We start from the raw sequence: 26257 nt of genomic DNA, 5'->3' as shown, positions 1-26257 counted from the left end.
AACACGCAGGTCTAGAGGAAGTGTTTAGTTGTCCTTCCCCCACACCTCCGATTGGCTACATACAGTGTGAAGGAAGTTAAACATACAAGTGGTCACCATGACCAGGAAAGGAAACGAGTTGAAGAATTCGTTCACTTCGTTATTCGCCACGTGACAACTGATAGAAGAGAGATAGAAAATTTGAAAGAGCAAATGTGTGTATGTTGAAGCCCGTCAATCTAAAACAATGTAACGCTTGTAACAGATATGTCACTGTCCACAATTACGCTACGCTGTTTGTATCCCTGCTATATAAATTTAATATGCATTTCTTTTTTAATGTCTGATATATATTGGTTAACGCCCGAAAAAATGTTTTCCAGTATGTCAGTGTTATTGCTGCACTGGTGAAGGGCTTATATGCAGCATTTGTTTAGGTCGTTTTCTTTAAATGCAATTTCAGATAACAAAAACACTTTATAAATAACTTCTGGACTTGTTTTGGAACATCATATGAGCAACTGGCCAGTGAAACAGCTAAGACACTCCATTAAATGTATTTATAGCAGCCGACAACGTCTTCTTGGATGTAATCTGTCAGATGGTGCCATCATAAACGTTTGTGGATTAAGCTGCCGGAGGTGAGTGGGACATAACGCACTCTGTCAGCCTGTCTGCACGGGCCTCAAAAATCCACCTCGTGTTGTGCGTCTGGAGTTTTGCGCCTGTGTTGCTCCATCCGGGTCCCTTATACACTCGGAAAATCCTAGATATTGTTTAGGCCCATTAGTTATTTGATTTTCAGCAGAAAAGCTGTGCCCCGTTTGTTTTTAGTCGAAATAAAAGTACGGAAATGGTAGCGATTTGGCAAATTTTCCATAAAATGACGACAGAAACCACCTTTCTGACAACAGAAACGACGCAAACATAAAATTTATTTCGCAATTGAATGATCCACATTTATTTTTAGGTTAGGCCACGTAATCATTTTATGCCAAATATCTTGTAATTTACCCTCTATCACCTAACAATATTGTTACGTTTACAAATATATTATTGACATATTCGCAGCAATGTATTGATCTAATTCTGACCAATACATCTTACTGGTGGCTTAATGACAAGATATTTGGCATGAATTGCGTTGCTCACGAATAACAAATATGGATCGTATAAATGATTAAGATTTCAAACAAAACTGCCACTCCAAGACGAATGCAACCTGTACTGTCGCCGTGGGGAGCTGGGAGCGTTTGTGTAATATTCGTAGCCACTAAAAGCTATCTGGTTGTTTGTTAGGCAAGAGGAGCGGGGTGCTTAATCCTTGGTAGTACACATTGACCCAAAGTGGATATGGATCATATTGCATTTCAAATCCCCGTGATACACTTTTAGCATTATAGGATGTGGCACGCTGGGCTGCTCACATCAGTCAGCTCGCTGAACACGGGACATTGCTCTGAAGAGTGCCAAATAACAAGCATCAAACTAGGTCAGTTTTGTAAATTAGAGCAAACAGGACTCTTCCACGAATTCTATTTATAATTAATTTGACAGGCCCAAGGATGTACTTGGACAGCCGTTTTATCAATCCACTGCTGAATGAGGGCCTCTCCATGCAGCACAGGTCTGTTTGGGTTATTTGACCATACTTCACCATGCTAGTCAGTGCGACCTGGGAAAGGTGGCGAGTATAGATGTATAATATAGTACAATACAACAATGGATGTTGTTGCACTTTTCTCTGCTGGTAATGTAGGCCCGAGGATAACAGATTATTATCATGGTTGGCTATGTACGACGTGAAATTAATTCAACAAATACAACCACATTGCACGAATGGGAACAATCCAGGCCAGAAATAAACTGCCAAAAAGTTAGTCTGACACTGCATGCAGAGGCCTCTTTTGCAGGGTGTTTCACCCACTCTTCAATTGTGGTCTAATTACCAGTTTAGATTAGGTTACCAACATTTTCCTCACCAAAAATAATCCACCAATGGGCATGTCATATCGGAGTGGAGATATTCACTCCCCAACTATTTGGTAATTTATTGTGATTTATGGTCGAATGTGATTAATTTATTTTATTCATTTATTTATATTGTGGTGAATAGTAATACCTCGAGCGTGGTGACATGGCCGCATGGTAACATGTTTTCTGCTTATTGCAGAGGTTTATGGTTTGAAATCGAGCGCTTGCCCTCGTTATTCCAGTGGGTGTATATTAACCATTAAATGGTACACGCCGTCTGTTTCACAGTGGATGTTAAAGATCAGTGACGTCATTTTCAAGAGTATGCCATAAGGCTGAGGGGGGTGGGGGGGGCACAGTTTATAACTTGTCTCCCAATACTATAGTTTGGTGGGTGGGGGGCAGCTACCCCGTTCACTTATTCTATGCCCATGTCCACCAATTGCCTCATTGCATTATCGTTAATACGGATAGGTGGATGTTAAGCTAAGGTGGTTGAAAAATCCTTCGTAGGATTTCGACTGCCTTGACCAGGGGTAAAACCCAGACTCTTTTGAGTGGAAAGGCCAGCATGGTTGGACGTGTATAACAGAGCACCAATAAGCAAAAAAACACATTTAGTTAACTCTATTAGGCATCTACATTACACGATGTCCAATGAAAATAAACACTGGTAAAGCAAAAAAACACACTTGATCCCATGCGATATGTTTTAAAGGCCATATGACACGCAGCTGAGTTCATAGTGGAATACTTGTGGAAGCTGTAAATGTTATGGCTTTATTTGTGTAAACATGAGCGAGACAATTTTTTGTTAGGCTGTCGGGTGTATCTCATTTGCCTCCCTGGAACCTCGTGTTTTGTTTACGCAAGCAGCAAAACCTCCACGGGATCCAGCTCGCACTCCCAGGCCGACAGATTCTTCACGTTCCTGATAGAGACTTGTTGGGGGGGCACTGAAGTGACGGCTAGTCCAAAATCAACAACACCGTCAAGATGAGCTACAAAAATGCAAGTCAAATAAACCATACGGGAGGAAATTCTAAAAATATGGACTGGGAAGACGCGTTGGCTAGGGAGGGAAAAAATATTTACGACAGATCAAGGAAGAACCCAAGTGACTTGATATTTCGCTTGGGGAGTATATATGCCAAATGCTTTTCTGCTGTGCCCATGGAAGGGGTTTAAATGTTAACCCGTTATTGTTGCACACTCGAAATGAAGGACGTAGGCAGGTGCTCCAAATCGGGGGCAAGCACATTTATTGTGGTTAATAACAATCTTGTGAAGAACAGCACCGTCACTCTGTAAAATGCAACAGCACGTGTGTTACAAACAGTAATTATTCCGAGTCACCATTAACCATGTCACTGGTATATCCGTGCGGTTATTCATTAACAGTTTTCTCTTAAACCCAATTCTACTACTGATAAACTATCTTTGTCTTTGACAATCACATTTGCACATCACTATTCGAATATTCCTTTAATCCTAAGCTGTATGTCTATCTATACCATCCACTTATATGGGTATCTTACACCCATTATATGTACTGTATGTGTACAGTATACGTACTGTATGTCACCATTCTACAGCTTACTACTTTACATGTGTTCTATTCTCAAAATCATTGCAAGTAGTCATACTCTGGGTACATGGGCATGGTTATAGTCTAAACAGTATTAGAGTTAGAGAATTACAATGACAGTAATTACAGTGCCTCATCCCTTTAAAATGCACAGTGCTAAACGCCTCTAATTGCATATATCACAAACGAACAATTCAAATTTTTAATTTCGATTTAAAGCTTTCGTGACTGCAGGGATTCATATTACTTCCCTTCTACGTGACTTTACCGAAAGAACCAAGAAGATGAACAATTCAAAGCCAAGCTTAAAGTCTAGAACAAGTCTAGAACAAGTCTAGAACAAGTCTAGAACAAGTCTAGAACAAGTCTAGAACAAGTCTAGAACAAGTCTAGAACAAGTCTAGAACAAGTCTAGAACAAGTCTAGAACAAGTCTAGAACAAGTCTAGAACAAGTCTAGAACAAGTCTAGAACAAGTCTAGAACAAGTCTAGAACAAGTCTAGAACAAGTCTAGAACAAGTCTAGAACAAGTCTAGAACAAGTCTAGAACAAGTCTAGAACAAGTCTAGAACAAGTCTAGAACAAGTCTAGAACATTTATATAACGATCAAAAACAACCTTTGGATCCTTTACCTGTAAAATGTAACAGCACGTGTCACAAACAGCATTTCTTCCGAGTCGCCATTAACCATGTGGCTGGTTTACACAATTACACGTGCGGTTATTCATTAACCCTGCCAGCCACCTACAGGCCCAACTCAGTCATCACATGCTGCTGTACACATGCATGGATGCACTGCACATCACATCAGGACTTTCACAGAACCACACTTTACTCCCTTGCTGCACAAGGATATACTTAAAAGAGTGATCTATTCCTAATGTGCCACATTATCTCCACCATCCATCTCACCAAGATACTATTTTTAATTTACCAGTTAAGGCCCACTGAGCTACGTAGCTCTTTTTTAGAAGCGACCTGGCCACAAATAATAGCTCAACGAAGTGGCTTATCACATTTTGGCCAGTGTCCGTCTGATGATGCTAGTTGTAATTACTGGCGAAACGTCGTACTCAGATTCTAAATGTTGTGGATTTGCTCTCCAACACACCGGTGTGCTGTACTAGTAACGAATTGGCATGTTCTGTTTACGTGACAAACTTTACTAATTGGATGTGTCGGGTAGTGGCGGGTTTAACGGCACGTTTATATTTACGCAATGTAACCCCAAAAAAGCCCTGTATTATAGATCATATATGGCTGTAGTGTATGTTTATTATAATCTGTACAACATAGAAACGTGCTTACGTGCCAGTATAATAACATTCGGCAGACTTGTTTTAGATACGTACACAATGTTTACCATTAAGCTATCCATACATTTTGGACGACAAAATGTAGTTATGATTGAAAAAAATATTCTTTATTGTTTCCTAAAACAATATTAAGTGTGGATGTAAGCTCAGTATCCTTTGGATATTTTTGCTAAAACAATACTATACATATTTTTAAGAACAATATTTATATAACCATTTCGAAAACATATTTCAGCACCACCCCCCACCTAGTTTCCTGAGTGACGTCGAGGATAGGCTAATGTGAATTGATTAGGCTGGGAATGTTGTCAACTCCTGTAATTATTGAAGTTTATTGACAATAATTGTTAATGTCTTCGTTACAAAAAAAAATCACCATGCGCCTGAAACAGAGCAATGGTTCCACCTACTGTTCGAAAACAAATTGTGTAGAAACATGCCCCACTCTTTTTGCCACGCCTGACATCGACTCCACTAAAATCTCCAAACCATTTTTACACACTTTATAAACAAACTGGCTCTAACAGCCCACGCAGTATTACCATCATTCACATAATTACAATCTAACCGCTGATCAACAATCGCCAACGCATGGGCCACAACGCCGTCGTGTACAGGTCACAGAGCACCCACAAGCGAGCACGTGCGTTGCCATTTCACAAAAACAGAACCCAGTGGGGGCGTGAACAATTGGCCCGCACGGCGCGCCGTCATGAGACGTTGCATAGACGATGGGGCATGGGGCGGTCCGGCGGGCGTTCTGTTTGCTGTCACCCCCACCACCCCATTGGCGCCTGCTGCTCTGCTCCTAGTGGCTGCTCCCCGTAACTCCCCCTTTTGTCCTGCTTCTTCCTTGTTTCGTGCTGGTGTTGCAGCTCCACAGAAGCCGCCAGAAATGTCTGCACAGGACGAGACCGGCGAACAGCTCACGGGAGCCCAGCTCGTCGCGGAAGCCCTTTTGGAGCAGGTGACCGCGATGCCATGTAGCAAAAAAGTAACCTATGAATAATGTTTTTTTTTTCTTCCAGTGAGCTATATATAGCAGCCAAATACTCTAAAGAACCCCGAGAAAAATCCACGCGACCACAGCGAGAGAGACGGCGCAAGTTTCAATTATACAGCAGGTGTCAGGGTCGAGATCGAACCCACGAACCTCCTGCATACCAGGCGAGGGAGTTAACATCTCGCCACCCCGGCGCCACTTGGATGCATTTGAGGCCAGAAGTGTGCTTCCCTCCATTATATAATGGGGGTCAATGTTCACGTTTCCTAGACGTGCCATCGCCGGCAGTACGTAGAGATTAAACGCGTGCTTCGTTAGGGACGTTGTTATGTTGTTTTTCATGAGTCCAGTTGTCCCAAAAAGGCACTTGGCAAGAAGGGTTGGTGGATCGAACAGAGATCATCTCCATGCCCTTGCTGTGAGATTGCCAGTGTTTCTTGAAAGCAACGAGACCCAGAGATGGCAGTACATCAAGTGGGCTTGTGTTGAGGCTTTTGAGAGTTATCCCCAATCTTACGTGGGTTTAGTCCAGGTATTGTTTTTTTCTCCCACATGCAAAACAAGCGCTTTTAAAACGGTGATTAACCACACATGTCAGTGCAGAACACTATTGAAAAAAGTCTTGTTTGTTAATGCTCGGTGATATAACAGGGACTTTTCTCTTTTCGACCTTGGGCTCGTGCACACACAACAAGTGCATCTGGGTAAAAGGTCATTTTGCAATGCATTTCACGAAACTAAAGTTGCTTGTTCGTAAATGCGTGTGACATCCAATGACTTTCTCACATTCTGTATTCACAATTGTTTTTAAATAATATTCAGTTATGAGGAGTTGTTAAAATTTGGGCCTTTGTTGAGAGAACCTTGTTGAGAGTATCTTGAACGAAGTGGCAGGCAGTTGTCCACTTAATAGCAGATGGCGCAATTTGGCAAAAAGAAATCCTAATTAAATTCCAAATTACTTCCAGATATATTGTAATTCGTCATACATTATTACTGTAATTATAAGAGCAACTTTCACTGCTACTAATACACCATTTGCCAGTGTTCATTGTATCAATATAACCCAACATTGTTGGGTGTGTATTGTTTTAAAACATTGTTCCTGATCCATATGCAGCCCGGCAGTACTGACATAATCCTTTCACCCTCTGAAACTGAATAACACGTCGTGGGTTGAAGGAGCATTCATCCTTATTTTGAGGTTAACAAATTTTTGAAGTGAACCCACGCTAGCAGCACAGAATCCTTATGCATTTGGGATTCCTTTTAAGCCAAAGTTATCAAAGGCAATAATAACAATGGAGTGTACGTCGACATCGTGCTTGTGATGGACTGCCGTGCACTTTGTGTGTGTGTCGGCTACAGGGTATTGAGTTCATGTTTGGAGTGGTGGGGGTACCCATCATAGAAGTGGCAATAGCAGCACAACAAGTCGGCATCAAGTACATCGGCATGCGCAACGAACAGGCGGTGGGTACTGGCCATGGGGGTGTTTCACTTGCCATGTGATGCGGTGGCGAAGCCATCGAGGTGTGCAGGCGGTGTAACTGCACTGGAGCCCACGGGCTGGGGGGGGGTTAGGCATCAGGCCTGTGGAAACTTTGGACACTGGGGTCCCATTTAATGCCTTGCACCAAGGTCCATGCTAACCATGCTCAACCACTGTGTGAATGAGAGGGCATTTAAACATGTATTTTATCACTGGATTACAATATACAACTTAGAACGTGCTGATGATTGCAATGAATATGTTAGTGATACCAGAGGGTCACATGTTAGTTTTCATTCCTTCCGATTCACATGCAAACTGTTAATCTGGTAATGTTATATATAAATCAAGTTACTTCTTCTGCTACCTTTTGTGCATGTAAGTGTCTAATCACTATCTAAATCTCTTGAGTCTGGTATTTTGAAGTTAGCATTAATATGTTTTCTTACATGGTCGTGCAATGCAACAATTAATGTATGTCCTGCAAGTGAGCTGATTTCATCCCTCCATCTCCTCGTTATATGTTCCGTCCTTTGGCTGCTACACTGTTGTTAGTCTTGACGCCCGGCCATTATTCTTTATAGCGACATATCCTGCCCACCCACTAACTTTTCTTAACAGTCAAAATTATGTCTTTAACTGGTGCATGTTCACTTAGGGGCCGTCCATAAATGACATCACGCACCTGGGGGGGGGGGGGGGGTCAGACATTTGGGACGATGTGTGACGGGGGGGGGAGAAGTGTGACGTCACATCAAAATGCGCAACTTTAAATAAATATAGACACAACACGTTCTACTCTATGAAATGGACTTTTTAATAAATGTTTTCTCTTACAACATCAAAGTACAGCGCCACATTAAATACGCACTACAAGGACAATAGTTTAAAGCGATTTGAAGCATGTTTTATTTTGGCGGGGGGGGGGCTTTGTGACGTCATATTTGAGGGGGGTCTGACTTTTTGTGACGCAGTGTGACGAGGGGGGGGGGTCAAAAATCGTCCAAAATCGCGTGACGTCATTTATGGACGGCCCCTTATCCACGTGTTCCCCGTCATGCACGCTTGAAATACTGTAAATACAAGCATCCACTTCTCCTTGCTACTCTGCGCTCTTTTCAGCTTCCGATGAATTTTCTTTGTCCTTCATTCAGCAGCGGATAGACCTTGTCTGATGATAATGTATTTTTATGGAGTGGTGATGATGTCCTGTCCGTGTTGTGCCGTGCAGGCGTGCTACGCAGCTTCCGCTGTTGGATACCTCACCAGCAGGTGTGAGGGGATTCCGACACTCTCTGGCTGCTGCTGAAGCAGTACTTTTATTTGCTGCTCTGTGTTGCAGTGATCCACGACATATAACCCCCGACTGGTCATGTCACATCTTGACGAGGGCAAATAATGGGTTTATTGAATCAAGCGATTGTACAAAAGTGAACTGTGCTATTTGGCATTGTACTGATAAAAAAATAATCAGTATTTTGTAAATTATATGTGACAATATTTATACGAATAAAAATAACGCAAGATTTTTTTCTCATTATACTTCAGAAATTGAGATTTTAATCAATTGATGAATAATTTTAGAACATATGGGATAATCTTCTGTTGATCACATCAATGCTGTTGAATAACACCATTATTTTCCAGCAAATGAAAAAAAGATTACTATACACATATGAATGGTCCTAATAATGGCCATGGCCATCATTCAGTATCTGGCTTTTCTGGCCAAGTGGAACTTGCAGAGTGCTTCACTCACAATTTGGAGCTTGTAAATTCATATTCTGGTTTTGGGTCGTAAAATAGTACCACTTTGTGAAAAGTCAATTAAGAGGACTGGCCCTCACCACACCATGGAAATGCAGAATTTTAACCATTGGCTTGTAGCCGCAAAACAGATGTGAGCGGCCCTCCATATTTGTTTGAATATGGAGAGATTTCACATTGATCAGCGATAATCCTTGAATTTTGTTGGATTTTCCAAAACGTTGGTGCTGACCTGTGGCTGTGTGGTGCCACGTGTGATCGTGCGGTGTGGCGCAGGCCTGGAATCTGCCTTGTCGTCTCGGGCCCGGGTCTCATCCACGCCCTGGGCGGAATGGCCAACGCTAACGTCAACTGCTGGTGAGCGGCGGACGTTGATGCGTGACCACGCATCCTCTCGCTCGCACGCCACCGGGGCTGCATAGAGGGAGAGAGAGAGGGTGTGGCAGCTGGGGCAGTTACCAACTCGCCTTCGCAGCGCCCCTACGATGGCGAGATGTTAACTGCCCCACCTGGTATACAGGAGGTTGTCGGTTCAACCCTGACCCTGATGCCTGTGTATTTGGAGTTTTCTTGTTCTCCTCGTGGTCACGTGGATTTTTCTCCGGGTCCTCCGGTTTTTCCCTCCGCATTTAGAAACACGCGTTTAGAGTAATTGGCTGCTAGCAATTTTCACATGCTAAGCTTGAGCTATCATTTGCGGCCATGTTGCTTATGAAAAAGAGCTATAAATAAGTAATATTTAAAAAATACTTTTTTTTAAACACACTTTAATGAAATGTACTGTACGAGTAATGGCAGAACTCCACGACTCCAGGAAGTGGCCCCGAGGCTTGCCATAATGTAAGGGACCGTGGTGATTTATAGCCAACGTGAGTTGAGCGTGGACAATTAGACCCAAGGCGAAACATAACATACAAAAAAGATGGTTTAAATTTTTCATTTTTAATGATAGACTATAGTATTGTCATCAGTATGACATAAGTATACCAAGTTTGCAGTCGATGCCATATTGGGAAGTGGGTTAAAATTGAGTTACAAGATTTGAGGATACGACAACAACAACAACACGTAATATAGTTTTAGTTTCTGATAAAAACAGAGCCCTGGGGGGCCTCAGGGGGAGCCTCATCTGGAATTTTGGCTTGAGCTTCCAAAAATCTTTCGGCGGCCCTACACACCACCAGTGGTGGTACAGGAGAGTGGTGTGTTGAGAGCAGCTCAAGTGTCGAGTTACTAAAGTCTCAATAGATGAGCAAGTAGCATGAGTCAACATTAGCTGCTAATGCATAGGTATGCTGTCGATTATCATCATCACAGTTTGTAATCCATTGAAAATGTCTTTGATTGTAATGTACTTTCATGAGAGTATCTAGCCTACTTTTGTCAAAGGTGTTTTTACGGGTGATTTTCATTTATTATGAATGCATAAACAACACAATATAGTCTGTATAACACTGGTCAACAACATTTTTTTTTTTCTGGCCTGGACTTTTGCAGCTGTTCTAGACTAATTTCAGGGTGCTGATTCCAAATCTGATCTCCGATTTGCTCTATCACATCTCATTTTTATGCTATCGGCATACCCCATTTTCATTGATTTTACCCGAAATTAACTCTGTCACTTATGATTGCAAGTTGTTGCGAGTCAGTGACTGCTTTAGTGTTAAAATATGGTGCTGTATTTTTAGGATAGTGTGTTTATAATATCATTTTATGTAGATATCCACATTTATTTAATATTTTTCTTCTGCAGTTTTTATTGAAAATGCAATATTTGATATCTCAAAAACCTGATGCGATAGACAAAAACTGATTCCAGGTTTGGAATCAGCACCTCAAAATTACCTTAAAACCGTTGGAATACCTTATGCCGGAAAAAGTGTTGACCAGTGTTATAATTCGAATCATTTGTCTGTTTTACCCAGGCCTGTGCTGGTGTTGGGTGGCTCCAGTGACCAAGACCAGGAGGCCATGGGGGCATTTCAGGAGTTCCCACAGGTCAGGGCATCCTCCTGGTCATCAATGTTGATTGCTGCCGGCATCTACTGACAAAGACACACTTGTATTGCCATCTGTTTACACATGAACGCTGGTAAATAAAGGCCAATTGGCACACATGGTTGTAACAAAAATATTTGGGCCCCGCATCGTTTGTGCACGGCTCCTTCCAATAACGCCAATGTATCAGAGCAGAATTATTGCACTCAGTCAGACTTTGGTGTGGGAACTCAGTGAAGTGAGAACTTGTTGAAGGTAAAAATAAAATAATGTAGTTTGAAAACTTTCATCAGGATAAATGCCCATATGCCAATGGCTTCAATGTATTTTGTTTTCAATGGTTTAATAAAGCCCCTTTACTACTTTTTTAACAGTGCTTACAGAAGTTAAGAGCTTTCTATTGGTTTTAGTCTTACAAAGTAAGACTAATTAATTGCACCGACTGTCGGCTGTGATACTTCTGTCTTAATCGTTTGTGTCCATTTTTCAGTGATGCTACGGATTTGGACAGGGAGACAAACACAACCACTTAGCCCCATTGATCACTATAGCCTTCTTCCCCTGAGCCTAATTAGACGGATGTTTGTCTGAGCAAATGTGGCAGTGTTCAGACAAGTCTTTCTCAGATGTTCACAGTAATCTCACTTATATATTGTACATATATAAAGATCAGTTAACATAATCCTTGTGCACACCCCCCGTTGCTGGTTTCTGCCGACAGGTGGAGTCATGCCGCTTGTACAGCAAGTTCTCAGCCAGGCCCAGCAGCCTGCAGAGCATCCCAGGCATCGTGGAGAAGGTGTGTATTATCAGCACCCGGTTTCTACCCGGCACACCGGTAAAAATATGCATTAAAAGTATTTGGCAGCTATACATTTCGACGTGATAAGCCACTTTGTTGAGCTATCATTTGTGGTCAAGTCGCTTCTGAAAAAGAAGCTAATAGCTCAGTGGGCTTTGCCTGGTAAGATTAAACAGTTTCGTTATATTTGTATATATATGTTTTTATTATTTTCTTACCTTTCCTATACTTTGCACTCCAATCATTTTTTGTATTGTTTATTGTTGTAACGTTCTGACCTGCTGCAACTGGACATCCGTGAAAGAGAGCTTTATAGTTCATCAGATTCTTCCAGTATAAATAAATATTCTGATTTTGAAGTGTTAACAAAGCCTCTCATCTATCTCTCTTGTGTTATTCCCACATAGACATCGCAAACTCAATACCACACATTGTGGACACAACAGCTATCTTCAGTCATGTAGCCATTGACCTACAAGTGTGTAGGGAATGCAGTTACATCTACAGTGATTATTATTTGGTTCTTTCGGTTAAGTCACGTCTAAAGATAAAATAATAAATTAAATTAAATAATAGAATACGACGTTTCGATTGCAACACAAGCAATCATCATCAGGTATAATGAAATAGCGACATAAAATCTAACCAGAAAACTATAGACAGACATATTAGCAGACAGATATCACCAAGATACATAGCGAGAGCAACACAGGTAACAGAGAGGGGTGATCGTCTCTGTGGGGTGGCCTTAAATAGACAGAGGGGGGGGCGGAGGCAGAGAGAGGGAGGGGGGTTATAGAAAAAATTAGCATATCAATTGGTGCTGCAAGTACGATTAACGGCAAGCAAGCCTGAAAATCAGGAGAAAGACACACTAAAATTAAATAACCTAGTAAAATATCGAAATGTAATGTAATACAACACAGAGGGTCGGTCAACACACAATTAACGCATAGCCTGGTTGATTACGTATTTCAAAGATTGCTAAGTTAGAATTTAAGTGTGAACATTCTAAAGAGGACACAGGCAGAGAAAACAAGTCGCCAGAGAGAGAGAAAAAAGATAAGCTTAAAACTTCCCCGTAGAAGTGGTTCAATCTTAATTTTAGAACTTTCGTGACTGCAGGAATTATTATTTGGTTCTTTCGGTTAAGTCACGTCTAAAGATAAAATAATAAATTAAATTAAATAATAGAATACGACGTTTCGATTGCAACACAAGCAATCATCATCAGGTATAATGAAATAGCGACATAAAATCTAACCAGAAAACTATAGACAGACATATTAGCAGACAGATATCACCAAGATACATAGCGAGAGCAACACAGGTAACAGAGAGGGGTGATCGTCTCTGTGGGGTGGCCTTAAATAGACAGATGGGGGGGCGGAGGCAGAGAGAGGGAGGGGGGTTAGAGAAAAAATTAGCATATCAATTGGTGCTGCAAGTACGATTAACGGCAAGCAAGCCTGAAAATCAGGAGAAAGACACACTAAAATTAAATAACCTAGTAAAATATCGAAATGTAATGTAATACAACACAGAGGGTCGGTCAACACACAATTAACGCATAGCCTGGTTGATTACGTATTTCAAAGATTGCTAAGTTAGAATTTAAGTGTGAACATTCTAAAGAGGACACAGGCAGAGAAAACAAGTCGCCAGAGAGAGAGAAAAAAGATAAGCTTAAAACTTCCCCGTAGAAGTGGTTCAATCTTAATTTTAGAACTTTCGTGACTGCAGGAATTATTATTTGGTTCTTTCGGTTAAGTCACGTCTAAAGATAAAATAATAAATTAAATTAAATAATAGAATACGACGTTTCGATTGCAACACAAGCAATCATCATCAGGTATAATGAAATAGCGACATAAAATCTAACCAGAAAACTATAGACAGACATATTAGCAGACAGATATCACCAAGATACATAGCGAGAGCAACACAGGTAACAGAGAGGGGTGATCGTCTCTGTGGGGTGGCCTTAAATAGACAGATGGGGGGGCGGAGGCAGAGAGAGGGAGGGGGGTTAGAGAAAAAATTAGCATATCAATTGGTGCTGCAAGTACGATTAACGGCAAGCAAGCCTGAAAATCAGGAGAAAGACACACTAAAATTAAATAACCTAGTAAAATATCGAAATGTAATGTAATACAACACAGAGGGTCGGTCAACACACAATTAACGCATAGCCTGGTTGATTACGTATTTCAAAGATTGCTAAGTTAGAATTTAAGTGTGAACATTCTAAAGAGGACACAGGCAGAGAAAACAAGTCGCCAGAGAGAGAGAAAAAAGATAAGCTTAAACCTTCCCCGTAGAAGTGGTTCAATCTTAATTTTAGAACTTTCGTGACTGCAGGAATTATTATTTGGTTCTTTCGGTTAAGTCACGTCTAAAGATAAAATAATAAATTAAATTAAATAATAGAATACGACGTTTCGATTGCAACACAAGCAATCATCATCAGGTATAATGAAATAGCGACATAAAATCTAACCAGAAAACTATAGACAGACATATTAGCAGACAGATATCACCAAGATACATAGCGAGAGCAACACAGGTAACAGAGAGGGGTGATCGTCTCTGTGGGGTGGCCTTAAATAATGACGATTGCTTGTGTTGCAATCGAAACGTCGTATTCTATTATTTAATTTAATTTTTTATTTTATCTTTAGACGTGACTTAACCGAAAGAACCAAATAATAATTCCTGCAGTCACGAAAGTTCTAAAATTAAAATCTACAGTGATCCCTCGTTTATCGCGGTTAATGGGGACCGGAACCCCTCGCGATAGGTGAAAATCTGCGAAGTAGGATTGGCCCCCTAGGAATTTCTGTATATGTGTGTGTGGGTACCAGAATGTTTAAAATATGTATATTTATACTTTATATATATATTTTACTTAAATCTATCTAATTATAAAACCTTAATATTATACATTCACTCTCTCTCTCTCTCTCATACGATACGTATTATGGTGTTCTACACTCACCAATGACAGTAGTATCTTGAGACTTGACTCCAGTAATGACGACGATGACGATGACAATGACGATGACAATGACGACGATGACAGACCTGTGCAGTTTGATGAATGTGATGATGAATGATGATGATGGTGTTACTGCACAGGTATAATGAGGCCTTTAAATCAGTTTGAAAAATCCGCGATGCACTGAGGCCGCGAAACTTGAACCGCGAAGTGGCGAGGGATTACTGTATATGCTATTTAAATATATTGTATATTGAGGTACAAAGAGGACTGTCAAGTCTCAAAGACACATGCATGTAGGCCTTATCACAGACTCGCACACACACAACTCACGCATTAATGCCCCTTCACATATGGCACCCCCTTTCAGCTCACACGGATATATACAAAGACAAAAACTAAAGATTCCCCATTTAGCCTTAAGAGACTGTTGGGGCAAGTGCTGTGAGCGAGCACCTATGAAGGCCGGAACGATACACGAGGGGGTGGGTGGCCAGCACCACGCTCGGCCGCCTTTGTCTCCCCAATGGCGATATTTGCACCTCACCAGGTACTCATTTGAGATTGAGTCGACCCAGGGGAGGCCTGGGACCAGTTCAGAAAATCGTCATAAGTGGGAATTGAACTCGGGTCGCCGGGTTCGTAGCGCAGCGTACTAAGCGCTACACTACCGCTTCCCCCCCACATATACATATATATACAAAGATACAAAGATCCCCCGTATAGCCTTAACAGACTGTAGGGGCAAGTGCTGTTAGCGAGTACCTATGAAGGCTGGAACGGTACACGAGGGGGTGGGTGGCCAGCACCACGCCCGACCGCCTTCGTTTCCCCAGTGGCCATATTTACAAACCGCACCAGATACTCATTTCAGGCTGAGTCGGCCTAAGGGAGGCCCAGGACCGGTTCAGATCATCATCACTGGTGTTGGCCGTGAGCGGGAATCGAACCCGGGTCGCCAGGTTCATAGCGCAGCGCGCTAACCGCTACACTACTGCTCCCCACATATATAAATATACGCACACACACACAATTCTCACACATTGACTGAAGCTCACAGAGAGCGTGCCGGCTGTAAATATATCCCCAGTGACCACCTCCGAACAGCAGCGCCTGCCAGTGCACGACGACATTGGTGTCGCCACTCACACCGGTGTCCTTATCCCAGGCAGTGAGAACGAGCATTTACGGCCGCCCGGGTGCGTGTTACATCGACATCCCCGGAAACATGGTTAACGCCACCATCAGCAGGGAGTCTGTGAAGTGAGCCTGCCTACGCTACACACACACACCCAAGCAGTGGTGCACGCAGGTAAAGATTTGGATGGGGGAAAAAATAATTATTTAGTATAAGCAAGTAGGTTTCTCATCATGTAAAGTGTCACTGTTATCATATTAGGCTCATTGATATATCTCCGGGCACTTTGGTTTCTTCCTAAGTGAGAATAGTTGGACAATACATAAATAAAGAAATAAAGATAATGCTCACGATATTAGGTGTTTGGAATAGTGTCTGGCATATGACTTAATTTCAAAGCAAGGTGTGTCATAGCTGACATACTCTACAGTGTAAAACAAATGCTTGTCAAGCATCTTAAAGCGTACACGATACAGTTTAATTGCTTTCACTACAGGGAAGCGCGTGGTACTTTGTGTGTGTGTGTTGGTGTAATTGTAGGTTTCTTCCTCGCTGCCTGCCACCTCCTGTCTCCATGGCTGACCCACAGTCAGTCGCAGCAGCTGCTGCCACGCTCAGGAATGCCAAGCGGCCCCTTGTGATCGTGGGCAAGGGTGGGCCCTGAGCACAGAAACACACTTTTACATACAGAGTCAACTCTCCATTGTTCACGGTAATGTGGCTCGGATATTTAGTGTTCACCTGCGCGGAATGGGCGTGAAGACGTTGAACGTGTCATCGTTTTTTGTCTGTAATTTTTGTCAATCGGAGGTCGTCAGTGCTTCATTAAAGAAAGTATGATAGCAACATCGGCTGCGTGGATCTGTGATCACCAGTGCTAAATTTATTAAAGAAAGAGTGCAGCGGGGGCCTTGTGGATTAAGGCTTGCATGTGCGGTAATGTCGGCCACGTGTTTGTGGTCACGATGAGTGAGGGGCAGCTAATAATTAAACCAGAGTGGCCATGAAGATGTCACACAAGTCTATAATCCACCTACAGATAAACGAGAATTAACCGTGTTCGCCGTATGAAGCAGTGGCTGCACTGTGCGTCTTATCAAGTAGAACAAAATACACAGACCAAACAGTCCGCATGGTGCCTATTGTGATGGAGTCACGGAGCTGGGGTGCGAATAACGTGCGAGCTTGTCTGGCTACCTCCGCAGGTGCCGGTTACGCGCGGGCCGAGCACAGCGTGCGGCGTCTGGTGGAAGACTTTGCACTGCCATTCCTGCCGACCCCCATGGGCAAGGGCGTCTTGCCGGACGACCACCCACGCTGTGTCGCAGCCGCCCGCTCCAGGTGCAGGGCGACCCCTTATGCTGCGCAGAACACCTTCCGGTCGCCATTCCCCTGGACGAGTCCACTCCCAACTCCTAGAGGGCTAAAGCTTGCCAGTGACCTCGGATCAGGTGGACGTACCTTACCGGCATGGTCGAGACCTTGCTCGCCCCTGTCAATCCTGTACTCGCCAAATCGCTTCTTTTGTTCCTTTTATTGGCGAGTCACATTGATCGGTGGTCATCAGTACTTCCCGCACCGCCGATTAGCACGGTTGGCTACGTACGGTGCGAAAGAAGTTAAACTTACTGTACATACATACGTGAAGAAATGAAATACTGCGGTGTGATCTTTCGTCAGGGCTTCATTAAAGAATGTAAGGCAGCAACGTAGCCTGCATCGAGCTGTGATCGGCAGTGCTAAATTTATGAATGAAAGAGAGCAGCGTGGGCCTTGTAGATCATGGGCTTGCGTGTGCGGTAACGTTGGCCATGTGTGTGCAGGGCGCTGCAGCATGCGGACGTTGTGCTGCTGCTGGGCGCTCGCCTCAACTGGATGTTGCACTTTGGGCTACCTCCTCGCTTCCGGCACGACGTCAAGATCATCCAGGTGGCCGTGACACAAATACTCGTGCTGCATGCACTGCGGGACGATCTCTCCGCAAAGCTGTGAACTTAAAATGCTTTCACCAGTTTAGTGCACATGTACATTAAACAGCTTTAACAAGGTTTAATGTTGACTTACAGCTTTCATGACTGCAGGAATTCATAAGGCAAATCTGAAACACGGTAGGACCAATACCTCAGCCGTGGCTGATCATTGTTTTAATGCTGTGGGCACACACGGAAATGATTTTGCCAAGACGAGGGTACTCTGCAATCCCACTGGCTATCAACAAAGATTCGTTCATGAAGCCATCTAGATATATAAACACAGACACAATTTCAACCGAGAAGATGGGTACAAACTGAGCAATCATTGGAAGGACATTATTAACCAGTTTAGGTCATAATTGGCTGTGGTGTTCCCTCTCTACCTACCTATGTTATTAGTTATTTTCGACTCTCTGAGTTACATTTACTAACACAGCCACCGTTAGCTGTATTAGTAAATGGCGGCTTGCATCCTTTTCCACCTATATGTGGCGATGGCTCTTTCCGAGCTCTCTCCAAAATTACATTTACAAGCAAATTTCTTACATTTGTAGAGGAGTAGAGGAGAGTGGTGGCGTCGTGTGCGCTGTCCGGTGCGGTGACATCACGGGACGTGGGGTCGCAAGCGCTGGGCAGTGCACGTGACGTCACCCCTCCTAGGGTATTTAAGGGAGACCCCGTGACGTAAGCGGGGTCACTGGAGGAACGGGGATAGTAGAAGGGGTAAAGAGGGAACCAGGAATAGTGATATGTGTTAATAAACCATGGCGGAAGCCCCTAACTCACCTCCGTCTCCGAGTACCTCCGTCTACTACTCAACACATTGACATGCTAATCTCTCACGATACAATGGCCACCCCCACAGCTTCGTTTGTCAAGATTTCTCTAATCTTACATTTACATACTCTCTGGTTCTTTCGGTAAAGTCTCGTAGATAGAAAAATAATAAAGAACACGAGGTTTCGGTCGCAACACAAGAGTCCATCATCAGGTGATAAAGAATGATCTGCTGTTGTGGTTTTAATAAGGCTGCTCCAATTTGAAACTAATTCAAGCTCATTGACATGCTCATTTCTCCAGCCACCACCTATCCCTGCACGCCACAAACCCCCACCCCCCTCTCCCCCCATGAACTCCTGCATGTAGAAGCATGGTCTGCTGCTGAGGCAGACTGTTTTTGTCTGCCCAAAACGTCGTGATTGATTTTATTTTATACCTACGTGACTTTACCGAAAGAACCAAAGAGTATGGCTTCTTAATATCGCATGGAAGAGCGTTCCAGACGGCCGCAGAAGCGCTTTTGAAAGTGCGCGATGCGGTGACCGTTTTTGCTCCATGGTTTGCCAAAATCCGCTGCTATGAGGATGACCGGAGTTGGCGTGATGGTTCATGATCATTTTATCGGCTATGTTGACCAAGAAATGTGGCCTTTGCTTCCGCAGGTGGACGTGTGTGCCGAGGAGCTGGGCAACAACGTGAAGCCCAGCAGCCCTCTGCTGGGAGACGTCACAGCGGTCACCATGCAGGTCAGTACTCGCTGCAGGGACAGCGAAAGAGAATAATTGTCACCTCCCTGTCAGAAACACAAGCAGATTATCTCTTGCGCATGCATAGGTGCTGGGTGAAAATCTTGTTTCCGTGGCTGTCTTTTTTAGTTTTATTTATATGAAAATGAAATTATTTTAAATGGGGAAGGTCACTTCCAAAAACAAGAGAGCGCACCTCAACCAGAGTACATGGTAGACAGACAAGCCTCAGCGCACAGGTTCACCGATTGCATCGGTCTACCACTTGCTCCTCTCGTGGTGCCATTGCACTCTCCCATTTGTGGATATTAATGACCACATAGATGAAATTGGATGGGTTTGCCAATTGCATCAGTCTACTGTGTACCCCGATAGTGGTGATCTTGTATACTCTCACCGAGTCTGGCTTTCGAGAGCTTTTGTTGTATAGACTGTGTTTGAAATTAAGCTGGTTGGATAGGGACTATTCCGTGTTCGCCCTAGCCACCCGCCGGCTATGTGGACATGTCATAACTTAACAGGATATAAACCACAAGGCGTGCCCAGCACAGCCTTCGTGAGATGTGAGAGTGTTTGTGCGTAGCCATTGTCTTGTTTTACAGATTGTCGACCAACTGGGAAGCAGTAGATGGACCTTCCCGGCGGACTCAGAGTGGTGGACATTCCTAAAGGAGAAAATAGACGCTAATTCTAGGATATCAAAGGTACTTGCACATGATCACGTATAGCGGCAGGGCCACGCACTCTAATCGTAACAATTTGTGAAGCCAAATACGGTTGTGATAATTCCTAGAATCACAAGTTGTTGGGTTGGGGAAGGGTGGGGGAGGTGAAGAGGTGTTAATTATTCGATGTCTACCTAGGCAGGCCATAACTAGGTATGGTGGCAATCACACATGTTGGATAGATCACCCATATGTACTGCATAGCCGGGAATATGACAGTGCAGTAATGCATTATTTAATCTATCTGTGTGGAGTTTTAACTGTTACCCCCCCCCCCCCTTCACATGCACAGTGGGTGTTCTCTATGTTATCTGGCTTGCACTTGAAGCCATACATTTGTAATAACGACTGGACACACTTCTCTTGCGCAACTCCCTTATATCTCAACACGAGGCCACGCCCCCCCTTCTCGATCATTCTCGCTGACTCTGGACACTCGCTCTACCGGCAGACTCTACCATCCTCTTCTGTCACCTGACCACGCTCCCTTCTCGAACATTCCCATAGCCACCAGTCCCTTCACACTCACAATTGATACCTCCATTACCTCCCGTGGCCACAAGTGTATTCGTACTGTAAGCCGACTTCTGTGTCATTACCTCCCGTGGCCACTAGTCCCCTCACACCGCATGCAGGCTTTATTGTCATTACACATTGATAGAATTGGTCAAACATTCCAATAAAAAGAGCCTTGAGACTCATTGAAGTTATCCCATTTTATATGGACATACGTTGGTGTTTTCCGGCTTCCTCCTACCTAAAGCAAAACACTCATGAATGGAAGTGGTCAAACATTCCAATATGGCAAGCCCCTTCTGAAATTAGAGTCTGCCCGTATGAACGGGCACACAAGCAGGAGAGGTGATTTTGTTGTCCTTCCCTTGCACCTCCAATTAGCACAGTTGGCTACGTACAGTGCGAAATAAGCTCAACATACATACGTATTGTGCCTCCATTGTGGCCCAGGCGATGGTGTCCGACCAGACGCTGCCCATGAATTACTACACGGTGTTCCACCACGTGGCGGAGCTGCTGCCCCGAGATACCATCGTGGTGAGCGAGGGCGCCAACACCATGGACATCGGTCGCACCATGCTGAACAACACCCTGCCCCGCCACAGGTGCGCCCTACCACAGGTGCGCCATGCCACTGGCCCACGCCCGCCCCACAGCGGAGGAGACTGCCCGCACTTGAGCCTCTCTTTCGGTGACTTCCCCGTGTCACGTCGTGCTACCCACATTTGCCCTTATGCTAACATGTGTATCCTTGTGCTAAACTAATGAACGTGTACCTCCGATTGGCACGGTTGGCTACATACGGTGCGAAAGGAGTTCAACATGCGTACGTACGTGTACGGGGATCCAAGTGTGGCCTTCCAGGTGAGGCCGTGAAGATGCCGCCAGTAGTGCGTGGTGAAAGCTGGAGAGAACAAGTGCTCTCAACAAGCAGCATAACCTGGAAGACCACACTTGGATTATGAGTGGCAGTGAAGACCTGCATGCGAAACATTTCACCAAGACTATTTCTCAAACATTTCAAACATTTCAAACGTGTAGGCTTCTGTTTCTGAAAAATACATTTGAAGTGAGGAAGTCCGCATCATGTGTGCCTCTTAGTTGGACAGTGCTGGCGCAGCACTGTAGAGACAAGGGTTGGTGGATCGCACAAATGTTGGGACCTGCCTTCCCATGGCCGTCTCGGTGCAATACCCTGCATTTCCTGGAGATAGCGCTACAGCAACATGTCGACTAAATAAGTTTTATCTGTATGGGATACTGCTGCCACCTCGTACACGTGGGGTTTTTTTCCAGGTGCTTCGGTTTCCTCCCACTTAATGAATAGGCTGAGGACACCTTAATTTATTGAGGACTACAGAGCATGGGGTGAAATTTGGTGCCATCTCACTGCCTGGCTGTTGCCCCTCTCACTTGTCTATGGTCCCTTGCGCCTCTGAGTTGCTCTCTCTCTTATCGAGAGTTGAGCGAATATCATACACGTCGAAAGTTGACACTAGCATTTATATTATCTGCACGGGAAGGATGAGGGTACTAGCCTGCTCAGCTGTCGCGGCTGATGTGATGCGTGCGCAGGCTGGACGCAGGGACGTTCGGCACGATGGGAGTCGGCCTGGGATATGCCATCGCTGCGGCAATGGTTGTCAAGCAGCAGGATCCGCCCCCTAAGGTGGTGTGTGTAGAGGGAGACAGTGCGTTTGGATTCTCTGGCATGGAAGTTGAGACCATGGTCAGGTAAGGTGTAAGGGCGGTCTGGGCTTTCTTGCACGGGATGTAGTCTAAATTATAATTGATGAATGCTGAATGTAATTTTCATTGTTGGTGTTAGGGTCTCATTAAAGGCCCACGTGTTGCTATGCCAGAGTGTTATATTCCTAATGAGAAGGTTGCAAGTTCCAATCCTGGTCGGGGTCAATGAAGCCCATCGCCATCCCTCTGGGGTCAATTAAATGAATACCATTTGTTATTTTTTATTTTTTGGACCTTCATTTGATTTTTAAATCCAGTGAGCCTGGTTCACATCCAGAGAGCTGTCTGTAATGAAATCAGGTTCTGAAATGCTCCACAAATAAACATCTTCATACTACATTTGTTTCTGGACTTAATTTGGAAAAAATCCAACTGTGAAAATGTTTTATCTTGATTTTACACATGTGACGAACATTACAGTGGCAAAGCATGTTGCAAAGTGCTGCCCCTATTTGTGTGGAACAGGTCACTTGAAGCATTCTCAGAGGTAGCTGAATGATGTTCCTTTTTTTTGGGCCATTCTCCAACATGAATTTATGCACCGCTCTGCGAAACATCCGAACATGTACTTCATCTCATGATGTGACACTGATAGGACAAGTGGGCTAAAAGTAGGGGTAAATTTTGTTTTTATATATACACAGTAAGCCAATAAAGAAATCGTGAGTCCGATGAGGATAGGCTGCCTCTCCGTGCTCGCTGCAGGTACAAGCTGCCGGTGGTGGTGCTGGTCGTAAACAACAACGGTATCTACGCGGGGCTGGACGAAGATACCTGGGCCCTGCTGTCCCAGGCCGGTGACGCCGCCTCCGTGTAAGTACCAGGGAGGCCTCACCCCTGTCAGCCTCTGTGTGGCCAGATGGAGTATTGCCAAGGACACACTTATGTGTGTGGCAACTGTGAGCGATGCTGAGGGCACACTTAACACCATGCGAAGGGAGGTGGCTGGGTAATTAGCAGGAATAATACCGTACTAGAGCACTGAGCCTGCACAACTGAAATCATAGTTTTGAATGTGTGTTTTGGTCAACTGATTTATATGGGTTGTATTAAGCAGAGTTGACTTCCAGGAAAATACCATGTTCTCTTAACTCCATTACATGGTAATTTACTATGATTTTACATGTGCCTAGCTATTATCAACCATTCATGATTGCTTACTAGGAGATTGAGGATGCACACGTTGCGCTGTGAGATTGCTCACTGCTCATCGCCACCCTTCTGGCTCTGCAGCATCCCTCCCACATCGCTACTGCCTGGAGCGCGCTATGAGCAGATGATGTCGGCTTTTGGAGGCCGTGGGTTTCTGGCTCGCACCCCCAAGGAGCTCAGGGAGGCTCTTCAAGTGAGCCTAGCTGAGCCCTCTCTCCCTTGCCTCATCAACGTGCTCATCAGTCCATCGGCCGACCGCAAGAATCAGGTTTGTGGCTGGGCTGAGGTAGGCTGTTTGCATCAGTGGCGTAGCATGGTTGGTATGAGCCCTGGTCCAAGGAATGAAGTGGAGGCCCCCTGTATGCCTTTCCCCCCTATTTTATTACACGCTTTTATTTAACTCACTCTGTTGTTTTCGTTGTCGTATCTTCAAATCTTGTAACTCAATTTTAACCCACTTCCCAATGTGGTATCGACTGCAAACTTGGTATGCTTATGCCATACTGATGACAATACCATATTCTATATATATAAAAAAAGTTTTTGTAAACATTCATTTTTATATGTTATGTTTCGGCTTGGGTCTAATTGTCCACGCTCAACTCGCGTTGGCTGTAAATCACCACGGTCCCTTACGTTATGGCAAGCTTTGCAGCCACTTCCTGGAGTCGTGGAGTTCTGCCATTATGAGTAGCGTACATTTCATTACAGCGTGTTTAAAAAAGAAGGATTTTTAAATAATACTTATTTAACCTGGCATCTGACCCCTCCAGCCCATGGGCCCCGGTGGATTTACATTTCTGCACATTAAATAGCTCCGGCACTGGTTCACATTTTATAAATAACTATGTGTGAGGGGTATTCAGAAAGTGTGACCTCCGATTAGCACGGTTGGCTACATACAGTGTGAAAGAAGTTCAACATACATACATGAGTCTTAAGGGTTAGAGTCATACAAAACTCGTTTTAGGTGGTTTAGATGCATGGTCTTTAGTTTATTGTATTGTTGTGTAAATCGGTTTTATTTATATTTTAACAGCCTGTCTTCAGAAAGTGAATTACCACCAGCTGAGTGACCACGAGAGATACATACATTTCAATGTTCACATATCTAAACGCCACTGCATGCCCACATAACAATCATATTCTTTGTAAAATAAACAGTAAGTGGATGAAGGACAGAGCATTGTAAACAAAAACATGTGTTTCAACTTATTAAGGTAGGACAAACCATGTTTTAACGATGTAGCATTGGTCAGAAGCAGTGTTCTCCACTAATTTTCAGAGGGGGGGCCACTTTCCCCGACAAGACGTCATCAGTGTGAGGGCCGCCACACATTTGAAACCAATTGGGTATGATGGTGATGGGGTGTGTTTTGACTTTTGTGTATTCTCGTGAGCTGCCGTCAGGGGCCGGACTCTAAATGCAACCAGGGACCGCCAGTGACCCGCGGGCCTAGCAATGAAGAACACTGGTCTAAAATATTTTATTCCGCAAGTCTAATATGGGGTACATTCACGGATGCCTCTGACCCTGTCTTTCAGGAATTCTCTTGGCTGACTCGATCAAACTTGTGAGGGAGCTGCCCATTCCGTGGCTCTGCTTTTGCCTTTGCAAGGGGCATCTGGGGCCAATAGCCGCTCTGTAGGGCAAAAGCCCAGGAAGACGGAGCCACGTTTCTTCAATTACTTGCCTCAAGAATGTATCCAGGGAGAAAAAAACCCTTTAAATATTCAGTGTGAAATGTAGATATATTGTGATGCAATCGTTAAAATTATATCGATACAATATATTTGTAAAATTATTCTCCTGAAAATCTCTGATTTAAACAGATTTATTTTGTCGTAAATTTTACAATAAAAACAATGCAATTCATCAACCCTGTGTTTCTCATTTATCGTCATGGTGTTTCATGAAAATTAAATTATGCCTGTTGATAATTGTTTATTATATTTTGAAAGACGTGCATTTATAGATTTTTCAACGCCGTCCACATTTGCGCAATGTGCTGCAGATGTAAGGAAAATCACACAAGTAATTCCAAATCAAGATGAGTCAATCTCTTTAGACATCAATAAAAAAAAATTCCCCTACGATATTCACACTGGTTTTTTTTGTAACGTGTGTAGAAATGTGAAAATATAAAGCAAAAATAATCAGTTCGTGTTGTAACCTATTTGCAATTTACAGGTAATGTTTGGTAAAACACTTAGGCTTTCGCGATAAATATCCATAATAAGGGTTTTTTTATCATCAGGATCATTCACCACCCACCGCGGCATGAGTAGGAACTCTTCGCTATTGGAGTGTGAAGTTCCGATGAGTGTAGACGATGCAACTGTCCCGGGAACCGTGGACCAAAGCCACCCAGGTACCGGCCTCCGAATGGGGGAGGGGAGAATTGAACAGGGGTGACCCATTGTATTGCAACAGGGCCAATGCCCACCGTGCTACACCACTGGGATTAAATTAACGTTGCCTGTACACATGGCCGGTATGGGGATAGAGGGGGGGGGGCACCAGACAGGGTGTAAGTGTGACTGACCCAATAACAACCCT

At 43.8% G+C, this 26257-nt stretch overlaps 1 protein-coding gene across 3 annotated transcripts; it reads left to right on the top strand.

Moving 5' to 3' along the window:
- Nucleotides 1-5630: 5630 nt before the first annotated feature.
- On the top strand, nt 5631-25577 carry HACL1 (2-hydroxyacyl-CoA lyase 1). Of its 3 annotated transcripts, none has more exons than XM_078595089.1 (17): nt 5631-5825; nt 7230-7334; nt 8585-8625; nt 9397-9477; nt 11046-11118; nt 11840-11917; nt 16087-16181; nt 16597-16709; nt 17262-17397; nt 17880-17985; nt 19472-19555; nt 20158-20259; nt 21247-21401; nt 22372-22530; nt 23251-23358; nt 23779-23965; nt 25243-25577. In XM_078595089.1, exons 1-17 carry the CDS (start codon nt 5754-5756, stop codon nt 25273-25275), a joined length of 1728 nt encoding a protein of 575 aa, XP_078451215.1. In that variant the 5' UTR covers nt 5631-5753; the 3' UTR covers nt 25276-25577. The 3 variants fall into 3 exon arrangements, 2 of the variants coding, with proteins under 2 accessions (XP_078451215.1, XP_078451210.1); XR_013585559.1 differs by lacking the exon at nt 5631-5825 and adding an exon at nt 6113-6438 and having other exon boundaries at nt 21247-21417; XM_078595084.1 differs by lacking the exon at nt 5631-5825 and adding an exon at nt 6120-6438.
- Nucleotides 25578-26257: the final 680 nt, after the last annotated feature.

The sequence above is a fragment of the Lampetra planeri genome, chromosome 1, assembly GCF_965212315.1.
Source record: "Lampetra planeri chromosome 1, kcLamPlan1.2.h2, whole genome shotgun sequence".
In the NCBI taxonomy this organism is placed as follows: Eukaryota; Metazoa; Chordata; class Hyperoartia; order Petromyzontiformes; family Petromyzontidae; genus Lampetra; species Lampetra planeri.
This window is presented reverse-complemented; position numbering and strand designations above follow the sequence as displayed.